The 22222-nt window shown below is 40.3% G+C and overlaps 1 protein-coding gene across 3 annotated transcripts in view; it reads right to left on the bottom strand.

The window, feature by feature from the left end:
• Positions 1-22117, bottom strand: part of znf423 (zinc finger protein 423) — a 198589-nt gene extending 176472 nt beyond the window's left edge. For all 3 annotated transcript variants that reach the window (XM_073850931.1, XM_073850930.1, XM_073850929.1), the window contains exon 1: positions 14810-22117. In XM_073850931.1, the coding sequence (XP_073707032.1) occupies positions 14810-14849 (40 nt within the window). In that variant the 5' untranslated portion in view covers positions 14850-22117. The remainder of the gene's footprint in view (positions 1-14809) is intronic.
• Between the last annotated feature and the right edge of the window lie 105 nt (positions 22118-22222).

Below are 22222 nucleotides of genomic sequence, written 5' to 3' on the forward strand. Positions count from 1 at the left end.
CTAAACCAATGATTTAAAAAATCATTTTGGCAAATACAGGTAATTTGCCATAGAAATATGTAGGGTTGGGAATCGAAAATCGATTCCGATTCTGGAATTGGATACATAAGATAAAGAATCGGATACTTGTTAAAATTAAAATTTCGATTCCTCGTATCGATTCCTGGGTGCATTTTTTTTTCATTTAGCAATCTGCCAGGACCTTCCGCGCATGCAATCTGCAAGGACCTTACGTGGTAATGTAAACATCAGTCTACAAGATGGTTCGCGGGAAGTGCTCGTAAGTGTGGCTACACTTTGTAAAAACTGAAGACCGCTGCACGCAAACTTTATCTTAGAGACCTGCAAGGGACGGATTTTTTTATTCCTGCGCCCGCCCGCCCGCTCCAGCAGAAATGTATGTTATTTCGTCCTACTAAAGCCCACATAAAGTAACTTATACCCCCGAGGGAAGACAGGTATCTACTTCATCTCTTGGCTGCATGAAACAAACCCTCCCGTTAATGTAAAGGCAAAGATGATCAGAGTAATAGTAACGTACATTAGGCACGCATAAGTCCGCTGTTGATTCACAAACTATTCATGATTTCGGGGCTCTGATCCATAGTATTTTTGCGTGAAATTTCTAAATATATGCATAGTTGTCAAAATGAATGTCCTGTAACTTAAGTGTTTTATAATGAATGCTTACCCATAGAGGTGGATCTTGTAAGGGTCAGTGGTGTTTATGCACATATGAGCACCAGCATCAACAGATTTAGAATGTATTTATTGTATTTTTCATTTATATGTTTATTTTATAATAAATACAAACAGTAGATATTCAGTCAGTCCAGTTCAAAAGGACAGGTTTAGTGAGTGGTATTTTGGCATCTCCCTGTTGTTTGGCAGGTTCACTTACTTAAGAAAGAGTACTATGAAGTTGTGAAGAATATCTGCAATTAATAATTCAGGAGCTTTAAATCTGTATATGTATATACATGTTAAAATGTTAGAGCAAAAGGTTTTCTTTTAAATTCAAAAGTATAGCTTTAATTTAAAGTTTGTTTGAATTTTTTTTATAACATGAAGTAGAAAAACAAAAAGGCAAAACAAATGTTTTGGTTAATAAAAAAGGTAAAAAAATAAACACCTTGTCAGGCATAGGGGGCCTTGCAAAATTTACCCGAGAAGGAGGGGGGCCCCGGTATGAAAAAAGGTTGAGAACCCCTGTAATAAAATAATATGTTGCAAGCAAGCACTGAAAATAAACATGTTTGATATATTAATGTTTGACTTTTGTTGTTGTTGTTGTTGTTGTTGTTGTTGTTTTTTACTAAATTGGAATCGAAACTGGGAATCGAAAAGAATCGGAATCGATAAGTGGAATCGGAAATTGGAATCGGAATCGATAAAATTCAAATGATACCCAAACCCTAGAAATATGATGCTTTATAACATTTATGACTCCTGTCGCATGTGCTTAACAGGTTTCGTGAAGTTTTGAGTTTTCGTTTAGGCTTTATAGGCTTTTGGGTATATTTGGACAGTACAAGGGTAAATATCATTTTTTTTTTATAATTATTGACCTAGAGAGTTCAGAAAATTGTACTGTAGTTTTTCCAGATTGAGCAAAAAACCTAGGACTAGTTCGCAAAAGTCGTTTTTTTACATCTTCTTAATGATTTAACAAACGGTTTGATTGACAGCAGCGGTTCTAGGGGCAAAGTTATTCGGAATGAGAAGGTCTATCATATGGTACGAATACCTGGTGAAAAAACGCACAATATACAATCCTTTATGCCCTTGAAAAATGTGATATCACCCCCCAGGGGCCGATTCAGCTCTTACATATGCATTGTGAGTTTGGCAAAGATATCTCATTCCGTTCAAAGTTAAATTCATTTTAGTAAAAGCGGCCCTGCTGCTTTCAAACCTTTGTGACGGCAAGTCTAAAGTTTAACTTTTTTTTAATAATTATTGATACTCACTCTCCAGATAATCTTCCTGCACTGGTTTGGTTCTGATCGGGCAAAAAACCAAGGACTGGTTTGCAAAAGTAGGTTTTTAAAAAAAATGCAAAAACATCCCAAAATTTGTGTTTTGTCGGGCAAGAGACAGGGATTCCAGAGACATAAGACACTTGAGTCTGCGGTAAACATTTTAGGAGTTTAGGAGCAATTTTGTACATTTAAGCATCCCAGTCAGGTCGATTGTGGCGAGCCTTGGTGACTTGGTTTGAGTACTACGATCCCTCCAAGTTTCAAGTCTCTACGACTTACGGTTTTGGTCTGCCTGATCAGTTTTACATGGAGATTGTTGATCCTTGGTTGTTCCAACAATTATAATAGTTTCAGCGCTACGCGCTCGAACCCTTAATAACTATATAAATAAGTGGTCAATGACAAAACAACTATTTTAACAGAATTAAATAATTCACAATTTATAAATTGCAGATTGGCAAATGGAAGTGTTTGGGAAACCTGTTTGAAGCAGTACTTTTGCTATTTTGTTTTTCGTCACTAGCATCCCAGAAATTACACCGTCATGCCAGTCTAAATCAAAGCATTTACCCACATGAAGACACAAACATTAAAAAAAGACACAAAGTCACACACGTAGACACATTCTTTGTCTCTCACACTCCTCCCTCCTCGCCGCACACATGGCACATTCCTGGCCGTGCGATGCGAGGTTCTGGCTAAAGGCCGTCAGCAGCCGTTTCCTGAGGAAAGCCCTGGGTGCAGTGTCAACTCTCCTTCTTCCTCTGCATTCCCCTCTCTCTCACACACACACACACACACAAACATAGGCAGTGAAAGATGCAGTCAGGGTCTTATCAGTTTACCACAATTCTGCCTTTCAACACAGTGCAGAACACTGAAGTTTATATATTTATCTTGACACTCTTTGACTCTAAACACACTCACTCTCATAAACACACTCAGAGGCACAAATGTGCTTAGAAACGCACCCAGGCACATTCTCCAACTCAAAGATTCAAGAAAAACGTAAACCACAATGGCATCACACACACACGTAAGAGCACGGCGGAGCTACGGTGTTCTCTAGAAGAAAACATAGTCAAAGATTAAAGGGGCGCTCAGATCAGATCTGAAATTTGTTTTTCATCTGTCTCGCCTGTCAAAGACAAGAGGAAAAATGTTTCCAATATACCTGTGCAGAGAGTGAGAGAGAGAGAAGGATCGAGGAAGGCACAGAGAAGCCAAGACTGAGCGATATAAAGCGAAAGAGGAAAAGAGAGAACATGGAAGGAGAGCAGACGTGATTAAATCCCGTCGGCTGTGTGGGGCTGTCAGTGACTGTGACACGAGGTTCAGATCGCTGTTCACTAGGGAGAGCACCATAATCACGTTCTTCCCGCCATGATGCCATCAAATGGGGATGGGACGGGTGGGCGGCTGCGATGGGGATGGCAATGGCAAAGCCCGAAACCGCCACACGTCCCACCTTGTCTAAAATCACCTTAAAATGGACTTTAGAACTTGAAAGTGACCACAATGCACAGTAATTCCACGACTGGACATTCAAATTTGACAACCAATTAAAATTCAGTATCGACTACATGTAAGCAGGCCATAAAGGAGTCAAATTTTCAGTTTTGACTGGTTACTGCATTATTTTCACCAGTTCATCAGACAGCAATTTGTGTCAATTCCATAGCCCACTGGATGTACAACTAGCAGCCCGTGGGCCAAATCCCGCACGTCTATCATTTTTATATGACCCTCCTATTGATTAAATAAAGACGAAATTGCTGTGCTGCCTTATACACAAAACACATAAATCTGCAGTTTAGGCATACATATTCGTTCATGTCTTATCCAATATATTTTTGCATATAACTAAGCTGACTAATGGACTAATTACTGTAAAAACAAACAGTTGCAGGTTCATGTGCACTATATATGTGTCCCTGGACCACAAACCGACTCTTAAGTAACATGGGTGTATTTGCAGCAATAGCCAAAATTTCAATGTATGGGTCAAAATGATCGTTTTTTCTTTTATGCCAAAAATCATTAGGATATTAGGTCATGTTCCATGAAGATATTTTGCAAATTTCCTACCGTAAATATATTAAAACTTTATTTTTGATTAGTTATATGCATTGCTAAGAACTTTATTTGGACAACTTTAAAGGTAATTTTTTTCAATATTTTGATTTCTTTGCACCCTCAGATTCCAGATATTTAAATAGTTGTATCTCGACCAAATATTGTCCTATCATAACCAACCATTTCTCAATGGAAAGCTTATTCGTTCATCTATTGTTCATGTATAAATCTAAAAAAAATAAATTGACCCCAATGACTGTTTTTGTGGTCCAGGGTCACATATGTAGGCTAAATTTTTTTTAAATAAATAAAAAATGAAAAACTGAAGAAAAGAGTCAGCATTCTCAGTCCTGAACATCATTAAATCAGTTTGTGTGGGTTGATACTGTCAAACATTTGGGCTTTAGCAGATCTTGTTTTTCCTCAGTTTCTTAAAAGCTTATTAAAGTTGCCCTTAAAATGTCAAAATATTATATTAATGCTAATAAAAACCGTATTAAGGTTGTTTAGCCTTATTTTGCATGTCAAACTTAAAGTGATAATTCACCCAAAAATCTAAATTGTGTCATTAATTACTCACCCTCATGTCGTTCCAAACCTTGTAAGACATTTGTTCATCTTTGAAACACAAACTAATTTATTTTTGATGAAATCCAAGAGCTTTCTGACCCTACATTTCATCAAAAATATCTTAATTTGTGTTCTGATGATGAACAAAGGTCATGAGGGTGAACTATCCCTTTAAAGGAACAGATGACCCAAATATGAAATTTCTGTCTTTTACATACGCGAAACACAAAAAAGATTGACTTCCACTGTATTGACCAAAAAGCATTGACATTTTGTCAAAATACCTTGTTATGCTCCACAAAAGAAAGTAAGTCATACAGTTTGGAGTGATATGAGGTTGAGTAAATGATGCCAAATTAAAGTGCAAATACAACGATGGAAGTATTCACTAATAGATCTTTGCACTTCCTCAATTTTTAACTGGAAAATTTGGCCTGTGAAGAAAACACACTGACACAGTACACACTGATGCTGCATTACAAAATTTCAAGAATTACTAAAACAGTTTACTAAAATAGTTTTTGTAAAGAAGCACTGACTTGACATGTCATGTGAGCATAGCATTTTGCAAGAGACATCCTTCTGATGCATTTGCTCATAGACTAACAATGCACAACAGCGCAGATCCCAGAGTACTCCATTGATTTATCTGTAGAGTACTCAAGGAGACAAAACGACCAAAATGCCTGCTTTACACCCTCTGGCAGGTGGAGGGCCCCGTGCCGAACGCCCCTGACCTAGGAGTAGGACGGCCTCCCTGGATCCCAGCGCCTTCGGGACCCTCCAGAAATAGACGGTCCCAGTACACCACCAACAATACCATCAACCGAACAGGAGGGAGAAAGAGAACAGGGCTGTTCCACACAAAGACGTAAGAGTACAGCCTGACTGCTCAGGAGACAGGAAGTACGAGAGAGAGAAAAAGAGAGAGAGAGAGAGTCTTAATTGCCTTATCCTGTAGTACAGGCTGGGGAGTGCTTTTTGACTTCGGCTTCCAATTTCACGCTACAGCATTATTTAGTTTGATACAGACTTGATTAGGCATTACAATGTGTCCCTCTCTGAAGGAGCTTTGCGGCCGGCCTGCATCACTAGAGGACAGATTAACTCTGCAATCACGCTCCTTCTGAGACCCTTCTACTGTTTGTTTAGCCCGCCGGAGACCGTGCCAGCGCATGTTTGTTTGTGTATGGGGATTTTGTGGGAGGGGTTCTTATTAAATGAACTCTACCCACACTTACAGCGACCCTTATTATGGGACATGACCACAAGATATAGAAGGAAAGTGTGTGCGTTCGGGGGGGATAATGCTCAGTCCTTGACCTCATGGGTCTTCCTTTCCAGTATATGAGAAATTATAAAGAACTCAGTCTCAAAACATAGATAAATACACACAAGTGGTGGCGGCGAACAACACTTTTATTAAACTTTACTAAAGTAAAGTTACGTTATTACTTTTTACAGAGAGTCTTTTTGTCACTAAATAAATAGATTGAATAATTTGCATTGAAAATTACATTTTATATTAACACAGTTTATTTAAATTATATAAATAGACGTTATACATTTAGTGCAAATTATGTTTAATTAAACATGTAAATAAAGTAGAGATTTAATTATACTCTTATTACCTATGAAAACTGATTATGCTACATAAAGAAAACACTTGTACATTATAAGGAAGGAAGAGTTTTTCATTTGCATTTGTTAGTTAAATTAAATGGATATAACCCAAAAACCTGTACAAATTTTGTTCTTCTGTTGAACACAAAAGAAGGTATTTTGACAAATGTATTTTAACAAAATTGACTTTCATAGTATGGAAAAAATACTACGGAAGTCAGCAATCCTTTTCAACCCTTTACCCACTAACTGTGATTATGTAACTTCTCTTACTGTCAGTAAAAGTAGTCATAAAGCAACACTTAATGAGTGCGACATACTTGGACTAAAGTGTTCCAACCAATTACGGATTGATTACTCCAGTACCAGTGTGTAAAGTATTGCGTTTTACACTATGCCTCAAGGTAGTGTGGTGCAAAACCTCTGATATCGGATTTTATTAGAGTTTAATGATCGGGCTGGATCCAGATAGAAGAAAGAGAATCGGACAGCCTGGTCCCCTGTCCATCACTACAGAACAGGTCAAAACTTTACATTTTTAACATCTGTCCATCCATCCAGCCATCCATCCATCAACACTAAGGCCCCACAGTACACAACCCCCACGCCCCGCGATCTCCAATTCTCTTTCTTTCCGCTCCCTCTCCCTGCCTCTCCTGGAGCAAGTCGGGCCCTGTTTGATGGTGACATGAAGCATTTATTAGGCGAGAGAAGCTGAGCAGGAAAGAGAGAATAAAGAAGAATTGGGAGTGCGAGTGTGTGGATGGTTAATAATTTCTGCGCACTTCTCTTGGCCCTGGATTTTTTTTTGTTTTGCAGTAGCTGAAAGAGACTCTCTTCCCCATCATGTTCAACCACAACAACACAGATACACACCTTTCAGAGCAGCCCACAGCATACACACACACACACACACACACACACACACACACACACACACACACACACACACACACGTCTGAGCGCCGGCAGATGGATGATTAAATACACGCTGTGGCTGTAGCATGGAGAACTTTACCTGGGGACTAAGCCGACGAGATATAACATAAGGTTAACTGATTTGGTTTGGATATGGCGAGCGTTTTGACACAGTTTGGAGTAAATTCCGTCTCTCTGGCAGTGCTCTAACATGAGCGTACACACGTCAGCTGCATTGAAATCCGAGCACAGCAAATTCGTCGTGTGTGTGCTGGCAGACAGCTGGATGTGAATTTGCTTTTACACACCTCCATAAATGTGGCCCGAGTCATCTCTCTTGACACAACACTCCCAGATAAACTCTCACATACTCTAACAAACCATCTAAAACACAGATTTCGGGGGGAAATTGCTACTTTTAGAAATGACAAGTCTGTCAGAGCCATGGTACAGTGGGTGACGCACATGTGTGTGACACATAAAAGTCATTGGAGACACAGGTTTTAGTCCAAATCATCCCATTTCCATCATTTTCTTATCACTTTAATCATCTTTTTGAATTTATATTGCTAATCGCCATACCAGATTCCACCATTTCTATTTCTATAAGTATTACTCTACATGCAATATAATACATCAGGCCTAAGATTTAAGATATAAAAAGTATATCCCATAATTTACAAAGTGTTCGTTTGAAAATGCAATTTACCTGCACGGCGCAAACCCACTGGACTTTAATTTACTTGCATGAGTCACTGCAACACTCACTGTGATTTTGTGAACCACTTATATCATGATCGGAAAATAATTTCAAATATGACTGGCAACATGGAATGTTTAGTTTACTCACAAAAGCCTGTTTTTGCTTGCATTTATCACTAGTTTATATATATAAAGTTTGCATGTTTCATATAAACAAAATTATATATGTGACCCTGGACCACAAAACCAGTCATAGGGGTTTCCATTGGTGTATGGTTTGTTAGGACAAAATTTGGCCGAGATACAACTATTTGAAAATCTGAGGAAGCAAAAAAAATCTAAATATTGAGAAAATCGCCTTCAAAGTTGTCCAAATGAAGTTCTTAGTGATGCATATTACTCATCAAAAATTAAGTCTTGATATATTTATGGTAGGAAATTTTCAAAATATCTTTATTGGAACATGATCTTTACTTAATATCCTAATGATTTTTGGCGTAAAAGAAAAATCGATAATTTTGACCATGCTACTTCTGACTGGTTTTGTGGTCCAGGGTCACATATATGTATTTTTCTAAAAAAGTTTAAAATGAATTTATACATTTTTTTTTTATAATATGAATTTTTCAAACCTTGAGTTTGTACAGTCAGGCAGAAGGGTGAGAAGTGAGGTGAGATGAGGTGAACGGAGAGAAGTCAGAGAGGAGAGCGTAATAATCACTCTTTGCCTCATTCAGTTCCTCTGGGAACTTCTTGAATACAGGAGCAGCCCTCCAAAAAAGCACACATGCTAAGTGAACGGCACACAATGGAAAAACCTGACTTTTAACCAACAAATGAACACATCGGAGAAGAACGGCTGTTTTGTAAATGTCATTATTCCGCTTTTTTCTTGTCTCCCCTCCCCTTTATTCTCCCTTTGTGAGTGTATGTGTGTGCGAGCGCTCTTGAACGAAGAGCGACTTTAATTGTTTCTTCAGTATAGCCCCGCTGTTTGCACGGGTTATTATCCCCGACTTTGCGGGAGGAGGGGGGGGGCTTGCTGTTTGACGGGGAATTAAATGAAGAAAAATAAGGAAAAACACGTCTGACTCCAGGATCAAGGGCTCGTCTTTCTCTGGAGTCAGGCGGGCTAGCAGAACCGAGGGTCTTTTACAATGAGGGGCTAATTCTGTCTAAGCCAAAAAGGCTTCCATCCTAGGTTCCAGACTAGCCTCGGGATAAAGCGAAGAAGCTTCACGCCTTAAAATCAATTTATCAAGGCATTACTAACCCAACACAGAGACCCGTGGTTCGCACGCATAATCTGGCCGTGACGAAACAGCAGACTGACGAGCGCCGCTTTGCTATCATTAGCCGTGTCTGTATTTTTAAAACTAGTAGCTTGAATTAATAAGCGAAGGGTCACAGTCGTCTTTTATCTTTCCGCCAAATCAATTACGCCTCGTTATTCGCCAACGTAATTGTCTAGAAGATCTGAAACAAGGTACAGCCAGACATTTTGACATTGGGTGAACTCTGCAAATTACTCAAAAGTTTCGTTTTGCAGAGTCAAACTCCATCTGTGTTTGAAAGGGCAAGGCTGCTCAACTCTGTAAGCGTATCTTTGTTTTAGCGGTTTTGTTCTTGCTGCTAGAAAACTTTTTTAGGCCTTGTGAAATCGATAGGTTCAGCTCTGGAGAGAGCCACAAGCGTTCAAGAGATTTCTCAGTGCGTGGGCACATGCATGCACACACACTCACAGAGAAACATTTCACCTCCAGCTATACCAGTCCTTCACTGGTCTAAGACGGCTCCCTGAGCGCTCTGCCACAGGAGGCCGGATGACCTGGTGAGGGGTCAGAGGGGACTCTGGGGGGGCACAGCAGGGGTCAAACCAGCACCAGCACTCCTCATTAATGACCTCTGCAGCCCTTCAATCACCACCCCAAAAAGCTCAGACCAGGGCCTGAAGCCTGTCCAGCAGGGAGACAGGCCAATAAATATATGCATCAGCCAGGTGTAGAGAGTGGGCTTAATTGCCCCCTTTCCTTATGTTTAATGTACAGCCCAGCGAGACGGGGCAGGGTCGTAGAGCAGCCACCCGGAGAGGAGAAAGAGTAGTAGAGAGAGCGTTAATGCATCTTTGAATATCAGGAAAAGTCAATTACACACAGACAAACACTTCTAACTTTTGATGTTAACTACTGTTCAAAAGTTTGGGGTCAGTAAAGTATCTTTTATTTATTTAATAAAAAGACAGGAAAAATTCTGAAATATTTTTACAAGTAAAAAAATAACATTTCGATTTTAATATGTCTGAAAATGTAATTTATTCCTGTGCTGGAAAAGCTGAATTTTTAGCAGCCATTACTCCAGTCTTACAGTGTCACTGATTAGTCCTTCATAAATTATTCTAATATGCCGCTCAAGAAATTATCAATTATCAATGTTACATTTTTTTCATAATTGTTTGATTAATAGAAAGTTTAAAAAGAACAAGATTTACTTCAAATAGAAAGCTTCTGTGCCATTTTTTAATTTAACACATCCTTGCTCAAGAAAAGTATTAATTTCTTTAAAAGCAAAAAAATCCTACTGACCCCAAACTTTTAAATGGAAATAATCCACTCCTACCTCATAGCACCGACAGTTTGACAGGCCTAAATTATAAAACAAGCCTTACAATATGAAACGTCACTCAAATTCCTATTCTAGGTCACCAAACTTAATTTTCTAAATGTAAAAGAATACTTTCAAGACGTACGGCGACGTACTTTCTAGACAAAAGTCTCCGCCGTTCTCGGCGGACTAGGTGAAAATGGCTGCCATGTTTAATCTACATGGGTACGAGCAGCTTTGAGAGACTCTTTCTCTGTGCGTTGTTCCAGCACGTTTTAATCTGCCCTCTGCAGCAGCCCAATCCGGGTTCCAGAGCGCAGCATCTTAGAACGGCCGCGATCCTCCGGGAAGGCCTGACAGGGGAGCCTTGGCTGGCAGGCTTGGTGGGGAAGGAAGAGGGGGGCGCAGGGAATGCCAACCACACAAACAGAATTAATAACAGCGGGCGTCAGAGCGACGCCTTCTCTTTAGAAGTGAAGCGTGGCATGGAGCGGGTCCGCAGCGAGCGCCGGTTCCGGGCCACTGAGCCCAGGCCTTCTGATAAAGCGTGTGGCTAAGCCGGTACAATGGCAGAGCCTACGAATGAGCTCTTACATTAAGACAGATTCTTCCCCACAAAACTAGCAGGCAGGCTGCTGATAAGGAGTTGTCATTGGCAGACACACTGCCCACCGGGGAGAAACCCACATCCAAACCCACCCGCCTTTTCCTCCCATCACAAACCAGATGAATTACGCCATGATCTCCACACCAATAGGGGTCACTGCTTCCAGATACGGCAAGGTGTAACAATTTGCCTCGAAAAGAAAGTTAAAGAGCGGAAGAAAAGCGTGCCTCTTAATATCATGATACCAGTCGCATCAACACCCAAAGAAAGCCATTAAAAAAGACCTCAGCTGCTGTCAAACTGTGCGCAATTACATTTTTTTCCTGATTCTGATGAAATACTTTTAGAGTTGTTTAACTAATTGTTCATGCTGTGAAGTCAATGAAAACAAAAAAAAGCAAGAGCATAAAAATCAATTTTGTGGTTCATCTCCCATTACCTCAAAATCACACTCTCTAACAGTCAACACACACACACACACACACAAAAATAAATAACACACTCTTTATCTTCACATAAACAGTCTAGAACTGAAACAAAAGCTTCCTCAATTTCAGACTATTATTATCATTTCTTTTAAAAAAAAGCTAAAATAAGAAAAAAATTAAACACATAATTAGGAATACATTTACCAAAAAATGTTGCAGGCACTATGACAGAAAAGCGAATGGAAATATTGACTGAAAATAAATGTAATCCATTATTCTCAACGAACCATCAATTGAAAATGTGCAACAGATGCAATCGAGTGCTTAGGTGCACAAAAAACTGGAAAGCGCACACCAATCAAAGCACAAAATGAAAAACACAAATGCGGATGCATAAGAACGCTGGGGGTTCTCGTTCCCTGATCTCTTCATTTGTGGCTCCGCAGCCCTATGGTAACTCACTTCAGCGTTTTACAACAGCCCACTGACCAATGAAACTTCTGCGCCGTTGCCAAAAGTCTAGGTGACAATAAAAAAGCCATTTAATGTTAAAACCAGATGGTGCCAGAAAGGGAGGAAAGTAAAAAGATGAGATCGGTACCGCTACATAAACACACACCTAAGAAGATCAACGCAATAGTACATTACAGCTTCATTGCCTTTTCTTATCCTAACACACACAGCTCCCTCAGAAAAAAAAAGAAAAAAAGTGTAAGGATGAGCGTTTCTAATATCACTGAAAACAAAAACCTCACATAAGAAAACTGCAAAATTATATTACAGTTTATTTGCCATCTAGATGTCTTTGCAAAAACAACTCGAAAATCCCTTCCTTCCCACAGTCCCTGAGTTGTTCAAATGCACGTCTGAAAATTTACATTCAAAACAGCGAGTAATTACCCAATTCCCTATCGAAACCCTTGCTAAAGGATACGTATTCTGCAGGAAGAGCTGAATGCATTCCTACAAGACATTTCAACATGTGAACCAGGAACAAACTCATCCACATACCCACGTACCCAAAAAGACCCTGGTGTCAGTGGGCAGAGGGGGGAATAATGCCATTAGATTTCATTTTCACCGAGCTTCACATGAGCATTACTCAAATGTTGTCTCTCTTTCGTAGAATAAAAGGTCCAATTTAATTCGACTGACTGTAAACAACAGTAAAAAAATGGAAATAAGTGCCCTCGCTGTCTCCCTTCCTGTCGTGTGCATTCATCCCCCTCTTAATGTCCTGCAAATGAAGGGGATTTATTAATGTGTAATTAAGTAATAATCATCGCTACATAATGCATGAAACACTCATGGGGACGGTGGAGATATGAAACAGGAATGCCACAGCCGAGCACTCAGTGCATAGACACACATTAAAAAGGGATTAATTGAGAGAAATAATATTTTGATAAGCGCAGCTCCCTCTCTCCCTCTGACGAACGCTCGCTGTCTTTTTCCTCTCGAAATAATCTCTCTCTCGCTCTTGCCTTGCGTGCGCGAGTAACACTGGCAATCACAGTTTCTAATGTAATGTGATGTGAGAGCATGACTTCTTTACTGGAAAATAATCCCCGGTCTAACGTGCAATGGGCAACGCTTCTTTTTTTTGAGGAACCCCCTTGTATATGTTTTCTACAACCATAACACCTGCAGATTCGAAGATATCAAAGCAGAAATTAATGACAAACAAGCTTAACCACTGGAAGAGCGAGCCAATACACTAGACACCGGGACAGAAAAAAAAACATGAATGATTTTGTGCATACCACACTCAGACATATTGTTGGTGCCCTTCTAATCTCAGAGCATAGCAATCAAAGCTAAAGGTGCTGGGCTGAGATAGGGACAGAGCGAGGCTTGGTTACATATTTAATTGGCCTCTGATTGACGTGCATCGCTGAGTCAATACAATCACTGTTTACCCCCAAACCTCTGCGCTGCAGCAGGCCAATGCATGCTTGATAGAAAACTGCAATAGTATTTGTTGCAATACAACAAAACATTTGATTTGCAATTGCTTGCAAACAAAAAACATTATTAGTTAATGATTGGTTGGGGAAAAAATCATGCGTATTAAAATATAATACGATTTCGCAATCACTTTGTGCATGGTGCTGGACAAAATAAAAAATAAAAAATACGTTATTGATCACGGGGTCGAAAAGACTGCTCTCTCTCATCTCTCTCTCTCTCCTAAACAACTCACCAAACATTGTTTAGGATTGATCTGCACTCAGCAGGCTCTGTCAATGTTAAATATCTGTGACAACAACCGATTCTTAACACGTTGTATTTTCATGAATATTATCCACTTACGCTCTATGTAAACTTACGACCATTTCTGAACCTCTGCAGATTGCGGCCGTTAATTAAAACAAAAAACTGGTTATTATTTGGGGGAGGGGGTACTAATATGGGCCACATGGCCACCCGAAAGCCCATCTGGTTTCTATTGGGGTGAGGGTGCCAAGTGATATCTCGACCGGCAGCACAATATCTGCCGCACATCGCTGATGGACAAGACAAAATAGCAGCAGGCCTTATTGCTCCTAAATTCACCTGCCTGTGAGTGTTGAGTCTTGTAGGAGGGGCGTGAATGAGATGAGACCGTGTGTGACTGACTCTGCCATGTCAAAGTCACAACCGGGAATAAATTTGAGACAATAAACAGAAAGAAGAGGGGGAAAAAACACTAAACTGAGATCTGTAGAGAATCAAATTCCATTCACAATACTAGAGTGAGAGGAAGAGTTGCAAAAACATCTCAGATTATTTAGGATTTCCACAGAGGACAAAATAGGAATATACTTATTTAAAGGTCTTTTTATTAATTTAAAAAGAAATTCATTAAAAAAATTTAACATAAATACTTAATTTGAAAAAAACTAATTTTGAATGTTTTAATAAAATATAAAATAATGATTATTACGACTATAAAGTGACATAAATATAATCATATTTAAATAAAATTATGTTTAAATACCATTTTAAATATTACTACTAATAATATTAATAAATAAACTAAAGCACTATTTTTAATTGTTCAGGTACAGCACCTTCCCTATAAGAGATAACTTGTACTGCCAACCACAAGACCTGGTGGCACCTGGCGTCAAAATCAAAGAGTTTCATTTCTTAATTATCTGTAAATGTCAAAAATCCTCTTTAAAGTCTCTGAACACAATGTCACTATTAAAAGCAAACCGATTAAATCGCTTAATTTCACAATCCCCGCCAGTTTTACCCATGAAATCTCATTGGTCATGTGAGTTGTTCCCTCTCGTATACCAAGATAAAACGCTTACCTTTAACGGAGCGCGGTTTGGCCTGCTTGCGTCTAGACATCTCCGTGTTAACAACAATATTTTACTTTCTTTAACGGGTATCTTGTCCTCTCCGAGAAATATTGACAGGTCAGGCGCGGATACTTGGGAGATTTCTTCACTTTGCCTGTTGCAATGCGGCAACTTCGGTCTCGCTAGTCCAGAAGCGTTCAGAGGAAGAGAGAGTACGGCAATGGAAACTGATATTCCAATGATTGAACTTCTCCAACCTGTAGATTTAACGAATAACTTGCGGCTTTTCCCGTGCTCGAGAAGCGAACGCTCTTTTGTTCCTCCGTAACGGCAGACGCTGACGGTGGAGCGGGCACGCGCGCTCAGAGTTTCAAGAAGCGGAGCGTGCCCAAATTACACCTGATCAGTAGCGAGAGGTGCCAATACTTGCCGATAATGTGGTAAAGCCACTTGGACGGTGTTTCGGAATTGGTTCGTAATGTTTTTCCTCCTTTTTGCAGTTGTCGCAACTGTCTCTTTTCGTTGAGATCCCGCCGAACCGCCCTCCTCCGCTATTATTTTTCCGAAGGTGCCACTCTCAATGGCATTTTACGCAGCATTTTTACCTGAGGGGATTTTTCTTCTTCTTCTTGTTTATCGTCCTAAAAGCCGTAAATATTTCTAGTCGCTAGCCTCTCTCTCCCTTTTTCTTTGTCCTGACTCTGGTCTTCCCTCCGCCTCCCGATCCGACTGCTGGCGGGGCTGCAGCGCAGACACACATAATAAAGCCAGGCTTGGCTGGAAATGTAGCCGTGTCCCAGCAGGAGGATGTGAGAGTAGGGTCCCGGCGGGGGAGCGCTCTGATCCCGCAGGGAGCTCCGCACAGCCTGGGTTGAGCAGACAGAGAGAGCCAACAGCACCAAACCATGGTCAGCCATGGAAACTACAGCTTAACTTGGAGCACGGATCGGGGCCAAAACACGGAGCTTCGAGGAAACTCTGCAGCGTGCAAGAAAAAAGACGGACTGGATTCGCTTTTTTGCGCTCCTTGTATTGGTGCCATCGTCTCGGGTTCACTCCAGCGTTTAACTGTCGATTGGATACGATGACATTTTGACTATTTGGGGGGCTCTTTTTGAACATTTAACATTTCTGCGTCGCCTTTGCAACACGTTTATCAGCATTTAAACGGATGAGATTTAGAATTTAAAGGGATAGTTTGGCTCAGCCAAGAATCAAAACAGTGTCATCATTTACTCACCCTCACTTGTTACAAACCCGTTTGACTTTCTTTTTTCTGCTCAACACAAAAGGAGATGTTAGGCTGTATGTCAAGGTCTGACAGCCTCAGTAACCACTCACTTTTTTTTCATACAATGAAAGTGAATGGTGACTGAAAAGAAAGAAAGTTGTTTGAAACAACAACAGGGTGAGTAAACAGATCAGATTTGTCTTTTTTGTTTTGATAAATAATGTTTGATATGATCAGATGTGTTGTTTTATTTCTACAGGTATTATGGGATGTGTTTAATTAACTTTTAACCCCTTTTTCAGATTCTAGTTGTGTTCTTTTTGGCAGGATTAGGCCAAAGACAGCGTCTGTCTGGCCGTCTGTGTATGCTGCCGAAGCGCAGTCGCAGAAAGAGGATCATTTGTGCAAAAATCAACCTAAGAAATGGTCAAAATCACACGCGGCGCGCCGGAGCTGCTCGGCCGTTGTCATGGATAACATGGTGGGCACCCTGTCTCGGTCAGCGGGATGTCCTGCAGATTGAGCCGGGCGCCCCGTGGAGCCACGGAGCGGCCTTTAAAATTGACCCCCCGCTGAGGACCGGGGCCCCTCTTGTCTCGTCTGAGCACACGCCTGGAGACCGCTTTTAAATGTGCTTCTGGTATCCCAGAGAGAGAGGCCGCTGGCACGAAGGGGCGAAAGCTCACCGCAGTGGTCCCTTTTTTTCGGATAAATTCAAAGGAGGAAAATAGCCCACATTACAAGCTCCTTAAGGGTCAAGGACAGCCGAGACATGAATAGTTTGAAAGAGTGGCATTGTGCAATCACATAGCACGCGATTACACCCTCTGTCATCTTTTTACGGATTTGCATTTTTCTTGTGCCACAATGAACCGTTCAGAATAAGACTTACAAGACATGTGGATGAAATTAATTAAGACGCTGGAGAAAAAGAGGTGTGAACTGCAAATGCGGTGGTCCTGTTTGGAATAGACACCGTTGCTATTTTAGGACGTTTTTAATGAGTGGCAACTGATTTTTTTGAGCTTGGATGACTGCACGCGTTTTAAAAAATACCAAACGTTTAGAAGAGGAAGAAAACCTCTCATTGGACATTATAGGGATGGAGGCACTCGCAACACTTCATTTCACTGCTAACTGAATTCAAATGGTCTCTGTATTGGCTAGTGTTTTCCTTCACGCAGCAGGGACGGCGGTAGATTGATGCCCTTACATTATTCATGCAACGATTATTCAAAATTTAGCAATAACTCGAGAGAGTTTTGTCCTTTCTCTCATCCGTACCAAGGTACGCAGCTATTCTTATGCGACTATCATCCATTGGACAGTGCGGCCCCAGAAAGCACCCTTAAACACTCCCCCATTGTACTGTCACAAGCCTGGAGAGTTCATGTTATATTTATGTTGCCTACAGCGTATTCTCTCTGTTCTGTTCTGTTCAGCTGAACTTACGCCAACTCCTCCAGGTCCCCCCTCCACAGACAATGTTACATCTCATTGGCTTTGCCCTAGATAGGCTATTTTTGTATGAAATAATTAGACATAACTGATTTAAATACTGCAAAGCCAACACTCTTTTGTCTCGTTAACAAAGTACAGGAGAGGCACACACTCGCGGTGTCATTTCTGTCAATCCGTAGGCAAGTGCGGATCTGAAGCATGGCCAAAAAAACAAGCTTCCTTCGATTCGGGTTTTACTTTCGGGACCGAGCCGCGGTGACCTGACCTGATAGAATCTATTACGAAAGCAAAAAATGTCAGGAAAGCATTGCCAGAAGCTTTTAATTGTCTCAACGTGAACATCAGCAAAATATAGGATTGCTAAAATATGCCGGCGTACAGCACTAATTGTCCATATAAGGACAGCGCGGCGCTTAAAACAGCACGTTTTGTTTGTTACACTGACCCCGGACCCAGACAGCCGTGCTGATGCCGAGTGCACACGGGCACACGAGGGAGAGGTGGAGAGCAGGAACGCAGATTGGGGCTGACCGCTCGGCTGCACTTTAATGTACCCTCTACTTCATCAGTCCTGATTAGCCACCATAAAAATCCAGATTGAACATTACATTTTTACTGCTGATTGTCTTCCAAACACTCTCAGGTGTTGGCGTGTTAAATGCCAGGGTGTGCATCTGTCCTCGCATCCCATTAGCTTGCTGCAGTGAGACGTCTGACTTGAAAAAGGGGGACCCTCTTCAGAAACGAAAGCAATGCAGAACAAATTTCAGGCTTTTAGGCTTACCGCGTCTTGTGCCAAAACCTCAATAACAAGCCCCCCTCCAGCCCCCGTTTCCCTGGCTCTTGCCCCAGACTTACACAAAGAAACACCAGCTTTATGGACTTAGGGCATTAAAGCATAAAAAACAGCGGACGGAGAACAGGTTCGGAACACATGGCGCCAAACGCGGGGCACGATCACGTCAGATCGTGTGGCCCGTACGCTTTAACGCTCCAATTCGTAGGTGCACGGCCGCCTTTTCCGAAAAGGGCACATGAAAGGGCTTAGCGAGAGAGAGAGATGAGCAACGGCGGAGAGGAGGCCGGCGCTCCAGCAAAAAAACGCTTTTCTGATGAGCTGCAACAATGCACTCACTCCCACGACATCAGCTCTCTGTTGGGAGTCTCCTCCTAATTTCCTCCATCCATAATAAAAAGAGCTACATTAAACAGTGCCATTAGTGCCAGCAATTTGTTTTATTCTCCACAGAAAGAGAAATGTTATCTGTGGCGGACAAACTTAACCCAATTAAAGCTCATTGTGTATGGGGGCCTTGCTGGGTCTTCAGCTGATGCCTAGGAACGAGGGCAGAGGAAGCCAACTTTGGGGAGGGAGAGGGGAAAAAAGAGAACGGTTGAAACACGTCTGGAGAATTAGGGAAAGTAGGAGAGAGACAAATGTGCTTTCAGGAAAAAATACGGGAAGAGAAATTATGTTTTCGTACATTTTCCCCCCACGTCAAATCCCTCCCAAGATGGTCTGATAGAGGAACGCTGTGCAAAATGTAATGCGCAGAAAACGAAAATGCACAAAAAGTCAATAAATAGCTGAAGGATTAAAGTGAATGTAAAACATTTCCATCAAATAGAAAAAAAACGTGAGGAACTGCGTACAAAGCCACACGTTCTGAGACACTCGCTCATACCCTCACATTTTTGCTGTTAATTGTTGTGATAACACCTCTCGATTACAGGGGTTTAATTATCAACATGTTTGGCTGTTAGACCGAGTACCTGGCACAGATCCTGGTGAAGGGCTCAAGGTTTCTAATGAAGATCTCACTCACAGCAGCATACAGGAGCTCAGTGTGGTGCTGTCCTAACAAAGAAGCACACGCGTTTAGAGACGACCTGGGTTATCTGTGAATTCTAACACAATAATGCCAAGAATATTCATAGTGATACATTTTGATTGATATCCAGTTGTGCGGGAATGGCAAGTGTCTGTCTCTGTGGGGAGAAAAAGTGATTCTGTGTGATTGCGGAATTGTAACAGTAACTGAACCGCATGTCGTGGGACACAAATGAGGCATGGCTTCGCTTCCGTAACGGCGAAAGCTGGTTTCACTCCCTTTGACTGGTAATCCTTCCGTCTCCTATTGCATTTATCAACTTTAGTAGAGCCGTTTTTTGCTCGCTTACCCAAAAAAGGCCCAATCAACACCTCCCAGCTGGTGAAATGAAGCAGAACCGGGCCTCCATTACTTTGAGACGTGATGGATACTTCACAGCTGCGGTCGAGTGTCTGTGATCAGAGAGTGGAGAGACAAACAGCTGTAAAACATGCCTTACTAAAGACATACACACATTTGCTGACAGTGAGTGTGCTATTAGGATTTACATCCAGTGTATATACTGTATACATACATGACTTTGCACATTCATCCACAATCGCTTTTGCTCTCACGCAAGGCTTATCAAAACATTTATGTTTAATCTTATCTTTATATATTTTGTGAGACTTGCTTTGAAAAGTCATTTCGTAATATTAAAATATACCATCTGAAGTAATATGAAAAAACTAATTTGAGTAGCATTTACTGCTCTACCATGATTTATGTCTTTTAAAATCTAGTCTTGTTTCTATTTAGTTTGTAATTTAAGTTTATCTATATATTTCTCCTCATACACAAACATTATATGTCGTCTGAAAGCAATATTACCTCGTCTAATTTGGAGGATGTGCGCAAACGAACACTTCACAAATACAGATTCTTATTGTTATGAAATTGCACGAGGAACAGTAGCTACACTCAGCAAGCCTTCGATTTATCTCCCAATGGTTTATTTTGCATGAGAAAATGACATTTACTGTTATTGAGGGAAAATACATTCACGCTAGCAATGTGTTCCACAGAACGAAAACAATTTGTAAGCTTCATTCTGTATTTAAATCGCATTAAATGCGGCATTCCACTGTTTCTCTTTTCAAATGAAATACTGAAATAAAATCTAACCAAATCTAATCTGAGGAGAAAATGTCTGTAATAGAAAAGCAATGGATGTTTTTGAGGTTTGATAAACAGAAGGACCATAAATGAAACATTGAACTACGTTCAACGTGTGTTCCGTAGGTCTCCAGCGCTATCTAGTGGCTAAAATGAGCTCACGCTTAAATTAGCGTCGTGTGGATTTAATGCCTAATTTTTGTTTCTGAGGTGATTAAACAGTCATACATATTGCAAAAACATTTATATTTAATTGTAATATTATCAAGACTCCCCTTATTTAAGACAACAGTTCACCTAGACAAGTCAATTCTGTCATCATTTACTCACCGTCATGTTTCAAAGCTATTTCTTGCTTTCTCAGGCAAAACACACACGGAAATGTTAGCCAAAATGTAATTTTTCCATTCAGTAACGTGACTAAGACTTTCTGACTAATATTTTATAAGTTTCACGGAACTGCAATTTACTTTTCTTTGATAAACCAGAAACTGGAAAGAGCGGATAACGCCAAAATAGGACGACGTTAACGGTGACGTAATTTTGACGCACGTTTTTGCTTAGCAGGTAAAATATTTCCATACAAAAAGGTAATTTTCCTCCGTCTATTTATGTTAATAGCATAAATAGGTTGAAATGTAAATGAAAAATCGTAATTCACACACAAAAAAAAATTATAAAGAAATTATAAGAAGTTAGTTGTGACAAAACGTCGAACTTTCATCTCAAGACTGTTTAGATTTATAAATTACCTATTTTTCCAAAACAAAATTATTCCATTCTCATGTTGTCTTATGTATCATAAAACTTGTGATGTTGGAATCGTATGAAGTCTCTTATTTGCATCTACTAGTCCTTAGTTAATTTGAAGACCCATTTGAAGACAAACTCATAATACTGAGGAAATTATCAACTTAATGCTGTATTTATTACTGTGCTGTATGTTACACACACCTGTTTCTTTGTCTGGTTTGTAATATCAATAGAATAATCCACCCAACACCTGTTTCTTATTTACTCACCCTTACTTTCTTTGTTCTGTGGACACAAAAGGTTACCTTTTGAATAGTACCTTGGCTATTCAAGCTCTACAATGAAAAAAAATATCAAATGTCCATGCCTTGTGCACTGAAGAGCCATGTTTTTTTTGTTTTTTGTTTTTTAGATTTTTGAAGCCATGCTGTGCATATAATAAAATTGTGACAAAAAGTCATATCTTTTCAATCAATCAATTCTGAATTAATCAAATCAGATTTGTTTCTGAATATTACTTATCTGGTTCTGAAGTTAGAGTGGTTAAAATCTCACCAGAGAAGATGATTATCAGCAAATTACTAGAGTAAAATTTTGATTCATGTTTGGTACTAATCAACCTTATGATCTACAAAACCTCATCCCTATTTTCAAGCATGGTGGTGGTGGTGGCAGCATCCTCCTCTGGTGTTTCTTTTCCAGCAAAGCGAACCAAAAAAATTTGCTGCCATCAAGGGTAACACAGATGGAGCCAAAATCCACGAGGGGAGCCAGTATCAGCCAGCCAAAGACCTGTTCAGAGCACCGACCCCTTTGTTTCAGTACAACAATGTTCCAAAGAATAAACGACTTCAATATGTGGCTTGACCTGAAAATTGTAGTCAGATGGCACAATCCAATTTGAATTTATAGTACATTTGCATTGAGAAACATGGAATTTTTACACATTTCTTTTTTCTAATCAAAATGTATGGAGAACAGTGATACTTA

Source organism: Garra rufa, chromosome 11, assembly GCF_049309525.1.
Source record: "Garra rufa chromosome 11, GarRuf1.0, whole genome shotgun sequence".
NCBI classification, from domain to species: domain Eukaryota; kingdom Metazoa; phylum Chordata; class Actinopteri; order Cypriniformes; family Cyprinidae; genus Garra; species Garra rufa.